The sequence below is a fragment of the Felis catus genome, chromosome X (genome assembly GCF_018350175.1).
Source record: "Felis catus isolate Fca126 chromosome X, F.catus_Fca126_mat1.0, whole genome shotgun sequence".
NCBI classification, from domain to species: domain Eukaryota; kingdom Metazoa; phylum Chordata; class Mammalia; order Carnivora; family Felidae; genus Felis; species Felis catus.
Window position 1 is genome coordinate 38,395,686 of NC_058386.1, and position 12,701 is coordinate 38,408,386.

At 47.8% G+C, this 12,701-nt stretch overlaps 1 protein-coding gene across 2 annotated transcripts in view; it reads left to right on the forward strand.

Annotated features, from left to right (window-relative positions):
• The first annotated feature begins 838 nt into the window (after window positions 1-838).
• MAOA (monoamine oxidase A) overlaps window positions 839-12,701 on the forward strand; it is a 73,146-nt gene continuing 61,283 nt past the window's right edge. The window contains exon 1 of one of the 2 annotated variants that reach the window (XM_004000418.6): window positions 839-2,997. In XM_004000418.6, the coding sequence (XP_004000467.4) occupies window positions 1,128-2,997 (1,870 nt within the window). In that variant the 5' untranslated portion in view covers window positions 839-1,127. Of the gene's footprint in view, window positions 2,998-7,843; window positions 7,973-12,701 lie in introns of those variants that run through there. The other variant, XM_019823752.3, reaches the window with a different exon arrangement.

Genomic DNA, 12,701 nt, shown 5'->3' on the forward strand with positions numbered 1-12,701 from the left:
CAAGGGTGGATTTTAAAAAATATTTTTCTTTTTTTTTAAGAGTCTTTTTTTTAATTTTTAAATTTGTTTTTAATGGTTACTTATTTTTGAGAGAGAGAGACAGAGCACAAGTTGGGGAGGGGCAGGGAGAGAGGGAGACACAGAATCAGAAGCAGGCTCCAGGGTCTGGGCTGTCAGCACAGAGCCTGACGCGGGGCTCGAACTCATTAACTATGAGGTCATGACCTGACCTGAAGTCAGTTGCTTAAGCAACTGAGCCACCAGGCGCCCCTGATTTTTAAAAAAATATTTAACAGATTCTAGCTAACTTCCTGGAGTTCTCATCACCTACCCTAGATGTTATAATTACATCTACTTTCGAGGGTTCTAATAATGATGACCAAACCAGCTCTAGGAGGATAAAGTGTAAATATAAAGAAGGGATAAAACTAGCAAGAGGCTGGTTGTACAGTAAAACATGGGCACTAAATATCCCTCTTTTCCGTAGGATGGGGAAACACGTTTTCTTTTTTTTGTTTCTGCGCCTTAGCCAGCCCTTCACCTTCACTTTTAAAGTGCAGGTCCCACTTAATCTGTGATAGTTGAGTTCTTAATTTTCTCGCCTACGCGCGCTTCGGTTTGGGTCAAGCACCTCAGCTTGAACCACCCCACAGAGAACCAATCGTCCCCAAGTCAAGCCCAAGTAACAGTTCCCACTTCACCCCGCCCCCTCCCTAGGGAGGGCCCGCGCGCGGCTGCGCAGACCTCACCCTGGCCCCTTGTGACGTCACAAAGGAGCCATAGCGGGTGGGCGCGGCCATTACCCTGCCATCTTAGTCCCCTTCCCGAGCCCACCCGGCCCAGTCCACTTTTAGTCACGGCGTGAGAGTAACGGCACTAGGCTGAAACTCTCACGCGCCCACCGCTCCATCCTTTGGTGGTGCCGCCCGCCTCTCGGGGCAGGCGAGGTAGGCGGGGCCAGGCTGCGGTAGCGCCGGGTCTCCCCGCCACCTAGTGGGCTGGGCGCCTCACCCCCGGGCAGGCCCGGGAGAGTGCCGGTTCGGGACAGCAGGGACCGGCAAGGAGGGGGCCCGTAGGGGAGGGGCAGAGGGCAGAACACCGCGTCCCTCCTCACGCGCTACACCACCATGAGCGCACACAACTCGCCCGCCTCGCAGGGGGGCCGAGGTGGCGGGGGGGCCGAGCGCGCTCCCGGAGCCGAGGGCATCGCTGCCCAGAGCCCGAGCCAGGCCTCCATCTCGGGCGCGGCCGCATCTTCCATGTCCGGGTCGAACATCCATGCCGAGTGGCGGACCTTGACCGGTTCGTTGGCCAGGCAAGCGTGGAGCAGGTCCGCAACGGACACCGGATACGAGAACACCTCCAGGTCCAGCGCGTCGGCCCAACACGACTTCAGTCTTAGCCGGAGGACCAACACGGACTCTGACACAAGCCTCTGGCGCTTTGACGCCCACAGCCAGAGTCACCAGATCCCCAAGTCTGCTACCCGCTTGAGCACCGCCGAGAGGGCCGCCCCAGCATCCGACCCGGACGCCAGCAGCGGTCGGGGATCGGTACCAGCCCCCGCCCCACCCTCAGACTCCACCCGAGTGTCAGTGTCAGAATCCACCCTGGCCGCAGGGCGCGGCTACCCCCGAGTATCAGTACCAGGACCTCCTATAACCAATAACTCTTCCCCAGAGTCGATGCCAGGGTCCGACCCGCCCGTGACACCCGGCTTCCTCAGGGTATCTACACCAGCACCTCCTCCACCCAGTAACACTCTCCAGGAGTCTGCACAAAGGTTGGCCCCGCCCTCAGTGCAAGGCTCCTTCCGGAGTTCGGTGCAAGGACCTCCCACACCTAACTCCCCTCTAGTGTCACAGCACGGGTCCTTGCGGTTCCCAGTAGCTGGCTTTCCCCGAATGTCAGTAGACAGATCCGCCCAGCTCTCGAACTCCACTGTAGAGTTGTTGCAAGGGTCCGCCCCGTCCTCCGTGCTCAGCATCCCCCGGGGTTCGCTGCAAAGATCTGTCCGGTACTCCGACGTCTCCGGAGCGTCGGTGCAAGCGAGCGCCCCGCCCTCAGTGCCCGGCTCCCCCCGGGGTTCGCTGCAAGGATCTGTCCTGTACACTAACATCTACCGAGCGTGGGTGCAAGAGAGCGCCCCGCCCTCAGGGCCCGGCTCCCCCCGGGGTTCGCTTCAAGGATCTGTCCCGTACCCCGACGTCTCCGGAGAGTGGATGCAAGAGACCTCCTCGCCCTCAGTGCCCAGCTCCCCCCGGGGTTTGCTGCAACGATCTGTCCCGTACTTAGACCTCTACCGAGCGTGGGTGCAAGAGACCGCCTCGCCCCCAGTGCTCGGCTCCCCCCCGGGTTCGCTGCAAGGATCTGTCCCGTACCCCGACGTCTCCGGAGGGTGGGTGCAAGAGACCTCCTCGCCCTCAGTGCCCAGCCCCCCCCGGGGTTTGCTGCAACGATCTGTCCCGTACTTAGACCTCTACCGAGCGTGGGTGCAAGAGAACGCCTCGCCCCCAGTGCCCGGCTCCCCCCGGGGTTCGCTGCAACGATCTGTCCGGTATTCTGACGTCTCCGGAGCATCGGTGCAAGAGACAGCCCCGCCCTCAATGCTCGGCTCCCCCCGGGGTTCGCAGCAGGGAAAGGTCCCGAGCTCGGACTCCTCCCAAGCGTCGGGACAAGGATCCGCCCAGCCCTCAGTGCCCGGCTCCCCCCGAGGTTCGCAGCAGGGACCGGTCCCGAGCTCGGACTCCTCGCGAGCGTCGGGACAAGGATCCGCCCAGCCCCCAGTGCCCGGCTCCACTCGGGTGTCCGTGGAAGAATCGACTCCGCCCCTGGCCTCCCCCCGAGAGTCGGTAGAAGGGTCCGCCCCGCCCTTGACCGGCCCCACTTCTATACCTACGCCCCGGGAGAGTCTCAATCAGAGCATGGCGAGTCGGGAGAAGGCGAGTGTCGCGGGCCACATGTTCGACGTAGTCGTGATAGGAGGCGGCATCTCAGGTCAGTGTGGGCCGTAGCGGTAACCTGAGGGGCCCTGGCCGGCCTGGGGTGGGGGCTTGCAGTAACGCCGCGGCGTTTGGGGGTCTCTTTTGTGCATGCTGGTGTGCAACAGTGCCCGGCCCCGGATCCTGCAAGCGCGGGGGTTGGGCCAGTTTTGCCTGTGGTGTGAACTGGGGGAGGCAGAACAAAAATTTTACTACTACAATTAAATACTAACATTTAACTAGCTCTTGCTGTGCAGTTAAATTCAGTACGTTACTTGCATTTTCTCAATCCTGGGAGACGGGTACTATATTCGCCCCCATTTTACAAAACCAAATAACTGAGGTCTGGAGACTTTTCAATAACTTTCCAGAGGTCAAATCACTTAGCCAGAAAGTGGCGAAATCATTTTTTTTTTTTTTTTTTTCCAGTTAAGACCTTTACTTCTAATCCCTGAGGTGGCGGCTGCTTTGATTCACTCATTTCATGTCCTTTGCCCTAAACAGGACATCAGTGTTTGGATTTTTGTACTATGGAGGTAGTAATAGAGTTATTCCAGTTCTACTCTTCTCCAAGCACTTTTCTTTAGAAAATCTGGTGAGTGAAGAGGAAGGAAGAATCGTTTAGTAAACATTAAAAAAAAATTTTTTTTTTTTAATGTTTATTTTGAAGGGGAGAGAGAGAGTGACAGAGTGCCAGTGGGGGAGGGGCAGAGAGAGAAGGAGACACAGAATCCAAAAGGGGGCTTCACGCTCCCAGCGGTCAGCACAGAGCCCTACCTGGGGCTGGAACCCTGGAGCCCCACAAACCCGGAGATCATGACCCAGCCGAAGTCCGACACCTAACCGACTGAGCCACCCAGGCGCCCCAATATTTCTTTTTTAAGAAGAGGATGGGCTTTTAGGTTGAACGTAACTCCCACCATTTCTTAGAGCTTGCAGGAAAATGTAGGGCATTTATTGCCCAAAGGGAATCCCTTTCTGAAGCAGAGGCTGATTGTGTCTTTTATAAGCACTCCCACCATCTGAATCTTGTCCTGTGTGGAGCTGGTGAGCCTGGGTTCGCCTGGTCCTGTCTGGGTTTTGCAGCTGAGCGAGTGGTGCATGAGGCTTGCCAGTATTTTCCTGGAAATCTCATCATGATTGATATATTAAATTGTCACTTAGGCTGTCATAATTGGTAAAATATTTGAAATTTAGGAATTGTGTTTCAGCCCTAGCTAAAATCCCACGTGAATCTGCCCAGGAGCGGGAAGGTGTTAATTTCTGAAATATATCTGCAGAATTTGATATAGGAAGAGGGAGAAAGAAGGTGGAAGGGAGTAAGTCTGGTAGCCCCACAGTAGCCATTTTTGTGTATAATTCTTTTGGGGAGACTCTGAACATGCTTACAAATTAATTTTGGGTGGAGATAGCTTTTGACTTGGTCTGTTGAGGATCAACAGTCTGAAACACCAGAGAAGAGGTTGGCCTGAGCTGCTGCTTTGACAACTCCAGCCAGTGCCAAAAAAAACATGCATGTATGTTGGAGCATCGGAGGAAAGCAGACCCTGGTGGCGAGTAAGAAAAAGAACTATATTTCTCTTGTTTCCATTCATTCATTCATTCATTCGTTCATTCAACAACCACTCTCTGAGTGCCTGCAATGAAGAGAATGGTTGTTTCCAAAAACCTGGTGCTCCTATGCAAGCCTCCTAGAAGCAATGTGATTGGTGATCACTAGGAAATAAATATTCTGATAGTGTGGCCTTGTAAAGTAAATTGATTATTTCTCTCTCTTCTCCCATCTCCCATCTCCCATTGATTTTGCAATTCGAACTTCTTTCTGGGATTTTATCTTTGTCCTTTTCTTGTTCTGTGCTCCAGTATTCCTTAAGGAGCATTTTGTCTTTCATTTTCCCTCTGCCTGATTACCTGCTTTCTCCCTGTCCGCACCTTACTCCCAGTAGGTGGTCTTGAGCAGAGGTGGACTTACCCTGTAGGTGGCCTTACAGCTGCAGGTGCCTTCTGGCTCTCATTCCGAATAAATAGCTTCATGCTGAGTCTTGTGTTGGTAACGTGGCATTCTTTTTTTCTTAGAAAAAAGCATGCAAGTAATATAAGCTTCAGGCCCCTCAAAACCTGGATCTGTCTGTAGTCACTAGTGACTGTTAATTTCTTTGTGTCATTCAGAGAGTGCGAGCAGGGGAGGGACAGGGAGAAGGCAACAGATGATCTGAAGTGGGCACTGCCCTGACAGCCGTGAGCCCCGTGCAGGGCTCGAACTCATGAACCACGAGATCATGGCCTGAGCCGCAGACGCTCAACCCACTGAACCACCCAGGTGCCCCGGATTTGAGTGATTTTTAACACCAAAACTGGCCAGAGACATTGCATTCCGGCTCTGGTGGCTTCCCAGATGGTTCACAACTAAAATAAAAGGAGGTGCAAGTCTGGTTCAGGATAAACCCTGCACGCAGACTGGGTATTTCATGAGGAGGTGAGAGGCATTACTTCCCAAGAGCTCTTGAGATACCAGAAGCATAATCTCTGTGTGGGCCTGGCAAAATCCCATGAGTTACTTAATAATCCCTCTATCAGTTTTTAAATGCTTTGGGATATTTCTTACAGCTTTTGTTAGGACTTGCACACTTTAATATGCTACTCACACACTTACAATACATGGCCAATACTTAATACTTAGCATCTGTAACAAAGCAGCTCCCAGAAGAGTACAAATTCCAAATGACATTCCTCAAAATCAATCTATAGTAACAGAATGACAGGATCTTAATATAGCTCTCTTTTGTCATTAAAAAAAAACAAACATAAAACAGAGCATGTCTTATAGCCACAAAACCCCTTTTTCTGTCCACTAATCAATTACATAATTGTATCTACTATGTCACTAGTGGAGATGGGAAAACCCACCTGCTCGTTTGTAAGCAGTATAATGGTACGTTTAGCATGCTCTGGCCCTTATGTGTCATCCATCATCTGTCACCAAGTCCTTCTTGAAACTCCTTTCATTTTCTGACACTTGGTTCCTGAATTTTTTATCCCACACTGATCGCTCCTTTTCTGTTCCTTTCATGTGCCCATATTCTTGTGAACTTCTAGTTTTGAAATGGCCCCGAGTTTCCGTTGTTGGTCACTTTTGGGCTCTTATGCACTCTCTCCCTTCTCTTTCTCATTCTAGGACTTCAGATTTATCTATAGAACGCTCTTAAATCTCTAATTGGGGTCTGTTTCATTCTCTCAGCTCCTGTTCTACAGCTTATCTGCTGCTGGATATTTCACACTTGAGTGTCCTCTTCTTACTTCGTATTCATCATGTCCAAAAGCCTCCTTGCCGTCCAAGCCCAGCTTGTCTCCCTCACTTCTTGGCTCCACCTTCAATTCCTTATTTGGGCTCTTCCTCTTCTCCATTCCCAGTGACTCCCCCGTCCCCAGAATAGACCCTGGATGCCTTCAGCTCTCCAAGTTACGACCGTCTTTCCAGTGGCCACCCTTTACTTTGGGTTTTCCTTTCATGTCCATCCTGCAGTGTTCTCCCAGAGTTGATTTTTTTTTTTTAACTTGAGCAGAGTTGACCCACAATGTTACATTTGCTTCAGGTGTACAACTTGGTGATTCAACAAGTCTGTATGTACTTCACACTGTGCTCACCCCAAGTGTAGCTACCATCTGCCCCATTACGTTGCCATTACAGTACCATGGACTATATTCCATATACTCTGCCTTTCATCCCTGTGGCTTATTCATTCTGTAACCAGACTTGATTTTTTTTAAATTTATTTATTTTTGAGAGAGACAGAGAGAGCATGAGCGGGGGAGGGGCAGAGAGATGGAGAGAAAGAGGACCCCAAGTGGGCTTCATACCATCAGCGTGGAGCCCGATGTGGGGGCTTGAACCCATGAGATCATGACCTGAGCCGAAATCAAGAGTCTGCCATTTGACCAATGGAGCCCTCCAGGCGCCTCCAGACTTGCTTTTTTTTTAAACACTTCTTTCATCACCTTGCTTTTCTGCTCAAGACCTTCCCTGGTCTACTCCCAGCCTCTCAAACTCCCCACTGCATCCCCAATTATCTGGCCCCACTTTGTTGGACAAGTAGCATTTCCCACTGCCCCCAGCATGGAGTTGAGCTTTGTTTTTGTGTTTCTTAACATGGAAGTGCTTCTCTCTCACTGCCTACATCCTATCCATTCCTCGTCACCTGATTCATGACCCTTTCCTTGACCACCCTGGCTGGCCTTGATTTTTCTCTCTCTATTAGTGCTTGTCCTCTCTAACAATCTACACTCATTTTCTGTCTCTATGTGTATTTCTTGATGTCATTTTTTTTTCAAGTTTATTTTTTTATTTTGAGACAAAGAGCGTGTGAGCGGTGGAGGGGCAGAGAGAGGGGGAGAGAGAATCCCAAGCAGCCTTTGCACCATCAGTGCGGAGCCTGATGTGGGACTCGATCTCATGGACCGTGAGATCATGACCTGAGCCGAAATGAAGACTCGGCTACTTAACCGACAGAGCCACCCAGGTGACCCTCTTGATGTTATTTTAACTATGGCAATTCAGTCCTTGACTATAGATGCTAGTTTTTAACTCAGGAGCTGACAGAGAGAGAGCAGATGGCAGAAACGAAGCAGGGTAAGATTTAAAAATCTGCCCTGAACTGAGCATTTCTGAGTTGGCTCTCTTTAAGGGGAAGAAAAAAGGAAAAGAAAAAAACAAAAAAAAAAAGCCCATCTCCAGGGGACATTGTCTACTTCAGAGTCTTTGGGCCAAAGGGTTTTTGGAAAGGCAGTCCAGTCCAATCCCTTAAGATTTTAATCCTCTTGACGGCATCTCCTTAGCGATGGTCTGGCTGTAGCTTTGAACACGTCTAGGGAAGGGGAATGCTCTGCCCCTCAAAGCAACTCCTTGTGTGCCTGGACTCCTCCAAGCCCTTTGGGAGCCTCTATTCCATATGCCAGGCGATGGCAAGATCACGGGGAAAGAGGGATGACGATGAGTAAGTAGTTTCTCCGCCCATAAGGTGCCTGGTCCTTTTTTTAGAAGTAATCAAGGAAGAGCGTAATTGACATTCATACAGTGAGAGAAATATTAATGGCATGAATGTGAACAAAGTCTTGGGACCTTGAGAGATAAGTTTCCAAGCGATAACGCTGGATAGTCCGGGGTAGGTAGTTTCTGCATGCTTGTTGAAATTTTTAAGTGTCATGTAGAAAGAGATCTTTCCAACTAGTGTCTGAGTAGTGGAACTTCCTTGTATTTTTGAAATCTTGCCATTCGCAACTACGTGGATGGAACTAGAGGGTATTATGCTAAGTGAAATTAGTCAGAGAAAGACAAATAGCATATGACTTCACTCATATGAGGACTCTAAGACACAAAACAGATGAACATAAGGGAAGGGAAGCAAAACTAATATAAAAACAGGGAGGGGGGACAAAACCTAAGAGACTCTTAAATACGGAGAACAAACAGGGTTCCGGGAGGGGTTGTGGGAGGAGGGATGGGCTAAATGGGGAAGGGGCACTAAGGAATCTACTCCTGAAATCGTTGTTGCCCTATATGCTAACTAACTTGGATGTAAATTAAAAAAAGAAATTTTAAAAAATCCATTGTTTTAAAAGAATAGAGAGCACTAGCCACCCAGAACTCTGTGTTGTGTAAAATCAGCAGGGACTGAGTCCTTCCCATCCTCTGAGACATACCACAATTTGCCTTCTTGCTGAAATACATCGCCATGAAGAGTCAGTTCTGCGGAGAGCATTTCTGCCATTTTAACCCAGAACTTGGCAGCACATCCTTGTGGTTCTGTAGTGATTAAGAAAAACATTTTTAAAAATGCGGCTTATTTTGGGCGCCTTAGTTATTTAGATACTCTGAGGTTCAGCGCAAACCGAGCGTTGATTTTTCTTCTGCATTTCTGGACCCTTCTTTGCCTCTCTTTTGCATTTTTTCCCCTCAAAAATTCACTAGGATGCTTTCACTTTAGAAACTTTTTTGATGTTAAACAAAGAATTCAAGAAAATTTGCGTTCTGATTTTTTGAAGTAGGAAATGCGGAAGTCCGTTAGTGGCGAATATGGGTCATACCGTTCTTGTGCAGGTGTGACATACACATATTTTACAGGTGTACCCAGAAAGCCTGAGGTCCTGTTGTGGTTTTCTATCACATGCAGGGGTTCGCAAGAGTGTAGACATCCAATTAGCGTCCATTTGAACACTTACACTTGCACGTATGAAATGGATAGATTTCATAATGACAGCTCCCTTTCGTTTTATGTCTGAGTGATGAGAACTGCACAAGATCAGCCAAAAGAAGTTTCGGTACGTTTTTAACTCTTGTAAGGTTTGAGACAAGTTGATCGTTAGGACTGTTTTTTTCTTTTTTCCTTTATTGTGAAAAATACAGGTTTGCCAGGAATTGAGATTGCCACATTGACGATGTGTTCCTTATTATGTTGTCATTTAGCATTATGAACTAGGGCACCTTAAAATATATTTTTTTAACATTTAAAGAAAAAATTTTAAGTAATCTCTACACCCAGCGTGGGGTTCGAACTCAACGACCCCGAGATCGAGTCGCACGCTCTACTGACTGAGTCAGCCAGGAACCCCCAGGGCATAGTTTAAAATCTTTAAACTGTGGTTTTGTCATATATAAAATTAGAGGTTGGAGTAAGTTGGATTATGTTATATGTGATGTCTCTTCCAGCATCTCTTTTAGAAATTAGTAGTTTTCCTAACTGTCTCTGCAGCTTTCTGTTTTGGACTCATCCTCAACCTGTTTTTAATTCCATGTTGTATTCTGGAAATGGTTTGCATGATCTCTCATATTGACATCCTACGGTAAATTTTTGTAAAAATTATTTTTAAACGTTTTATTTATTTTTGAGAGTGAGAGTACAAACAGGGGAGGGACAGAGAGAGAGGGAGACAGAGGATCCGAGGCAGGCCCTGTGCTGCCAGCAGACAGCCCAACGCGGGGCTCGAACGCACAACGGTGAAATCATGACTGGAGCCGATGTCGGCTGCTCAACCAACTGAGCCACCCAGGCGCCCCTACATCCTACACTAAAATCAGGGTCTGGGGCTCCCTACACGTGTTCATTCACACCTTCTCCATGACTTCTCTGAGCCTTGTTTCAAAGCCCTTTTGGAGTTGCTGCTAAGCCAAAGTAAATAAAACCCCACTTTATAGCAATAGTTAATCAATTGATTAGGTAAGAGTGTCAATAGGAACATAAAAATCAGACGATAAGCTTTGAGAGTTGAGTTTATTACATATTAACCATGTTCAAGGGTCACAGAATTACAGCCTGTAAGGGCTCACAGGGACCAAACCGAGGCTCAGAGGGATGAAGTGAACTACCAAGTGCCACAAAATTCTTATTGGCATAACTTGACCTTGGACCCCTAAAATATCGACTGCTAGGGCAGTACCGCTTCCATACCCCACTTCACTGGGCTGGCCTTATAGGCCTAGTCATAGAACTGCAGTGAACTTTCCTATTGCTTTACTTTAATGCTTGATGCTCTAAAACTTTGTGACTATTGTTTCACTGTAATTAACATTTTAGAATATATTACGTGGCATGTTACTGCTTCATGAACATTTACATTTATTATTATTCTTTTAACATTTATTTACTGTTGAGACACAGAGCATGAACAAGGGAGGGGCAGAGAGAGAGGGAGACCCAGAATCAGAAGCAGGCTCCAGGCTCCGAGCTGTCAGCACAGAGCCCGACGCGGGGCTCGAACCCACGAACTGCATGATCGCGACCTGAGCTGAAGTCGGCCGCTTAACCGACTGAGCCACCCAGGCGTCCCTCTTTTGTGTTTAAAACATTTTTTAGAAGATTTTTATCTTTAAGCAATCTCTACACCCAACATGGGGCTCAAACCCACAACCCCAAGATCGATTGCACGCTTCTCTGACTCCGCCAGCCTGGTGTGCCAAAACATTAAAAAAAAATTTTTTTTAACATTTGTTTATTATTGAGAGACAGAGTATGAGCATGGGGGGACAGAGAGAAGGGGAGACACAAAATTTGAAGCAGGCTCCAGGCTCCGAGCTGTCAGCATAGACCCCGACGCGGGGCTTGAATTCACAAACCGTGAGATCATGACCTGAGCCGTCAGATGCTTAACCAACTGAGCCATCCAGGCTCCCCCATTTTTTTTTTTAATTGAAGTATAGTTGACATACTAAAGGTAACTGTTAAAGGTGGCCATTTCCAGATTAAATGAGTTTGCTGGGAACGGTGGCTTAAATTCAAGACCTTTTTCTTGGCACACCTGCATGTATTTGTTCATTCACTTATTCATTCATTCATTCATTCATTCAATACATATCTGTTGATTGAGTGGCTCAGTATGTGCTGTGAGCAAAATTTATGTTTTCTTGCTTTGGAGCATTGCTTCTAAAGCTTCAGTGAGCTGATGTTTGACTATACTTTTTATTGTCCTCGGAGCCTTCAGTCCAAGAGTCCAAACGTGTGGTTATGTAAGAATTCTCTGGGCCAGAGATCACCTTGCTGAATAATAGAAAGTTAACTTTAAAAATTTAGTATGGGACACACACTATTCACATTCCTAGGTGATGTTGAATGTGAAAGTTGAAGAAAAATGTCACTTAAAAAAAATTTTTTTTTTCAACGTTTATTTATTTTTGAGACAGAGAGAGACAGAGCATGAACGGGGGAGGGGCAGAGAGAGAGGGAGACACAGAATCGGAAACAGGCTCCAGGCTCTGAGCCATCAGCCCAGAGCCTGACGCGGGGCTCGAACTCACAGACCGCGAGATCGTGACCTGGCTGAAGTCGGACGCTTAACCGACTGCGCCACCCAGGCGCCCCTCTTTTTTACTTTTTGTTTATATTTTTTTAATGTTCATTCATTTTTGAGAGAGTGCGCGCATGTGGGGGGCGAGGCAGAGAGAGAGGGGGACGGAGAGATCATGACCTGAGCTGAAGTCGGACATTCAACCAACTGAGCCACCCAGGCGCCCCATGAATACATTTTCTGGTCTCTGAACCAATATTGCACTTTTTAGCAACAGAGAACAGAGAATATCAGCGTACACACAAACTTGTCCCTGATACATGTAACCATTTCTTTCTATCTATCCATCCCTCTATCCATCTGTATTTTGTGTTTCCTTTCCGAGAAATAATTCTCTGCTTTTGCAAATGCCACATCTTCTAATCCCCTTGATAAGCTAAAGAGACAGTACTGTCTCAAATGATAAGTAGATGAAAGCTAACAATTAACTTCAATTTGCCCTGAATTCGACAGACTGGTTGTCTAGACAGTCCTAATTTATTTGATTATTGTCCAGCATTCATCTTCCCTTTAGATAAATGGATCTCACCCGAGTTAGGGAATGCAATTATCCCTTAATTCATTACCCGCCCCATTCTTTCACTGAAACTTAAAAAATCCACACCAAAGACCCTCCACACTGCTGTCCTTAGATTCTGCACCCCGGGATGCACTGTGGTTTCAAGCAATAGTTTCCAAGATGTTTTATAGAACACTACTCTTCAAGACGCTCCAGGGAAAAGTATCAATGTTCCTGGATGTTGGGACAGGCCATTTCTCCTTCTGGGAAATGTGTGACACACACTGGCATATTAAAGACCCTAATAAGTCCTGCAGTGAAGAGACCTGTTTGACTCCGCATTTGTCCACCTTCTGCCTTTAAGACAACAACAACAACAACAACAA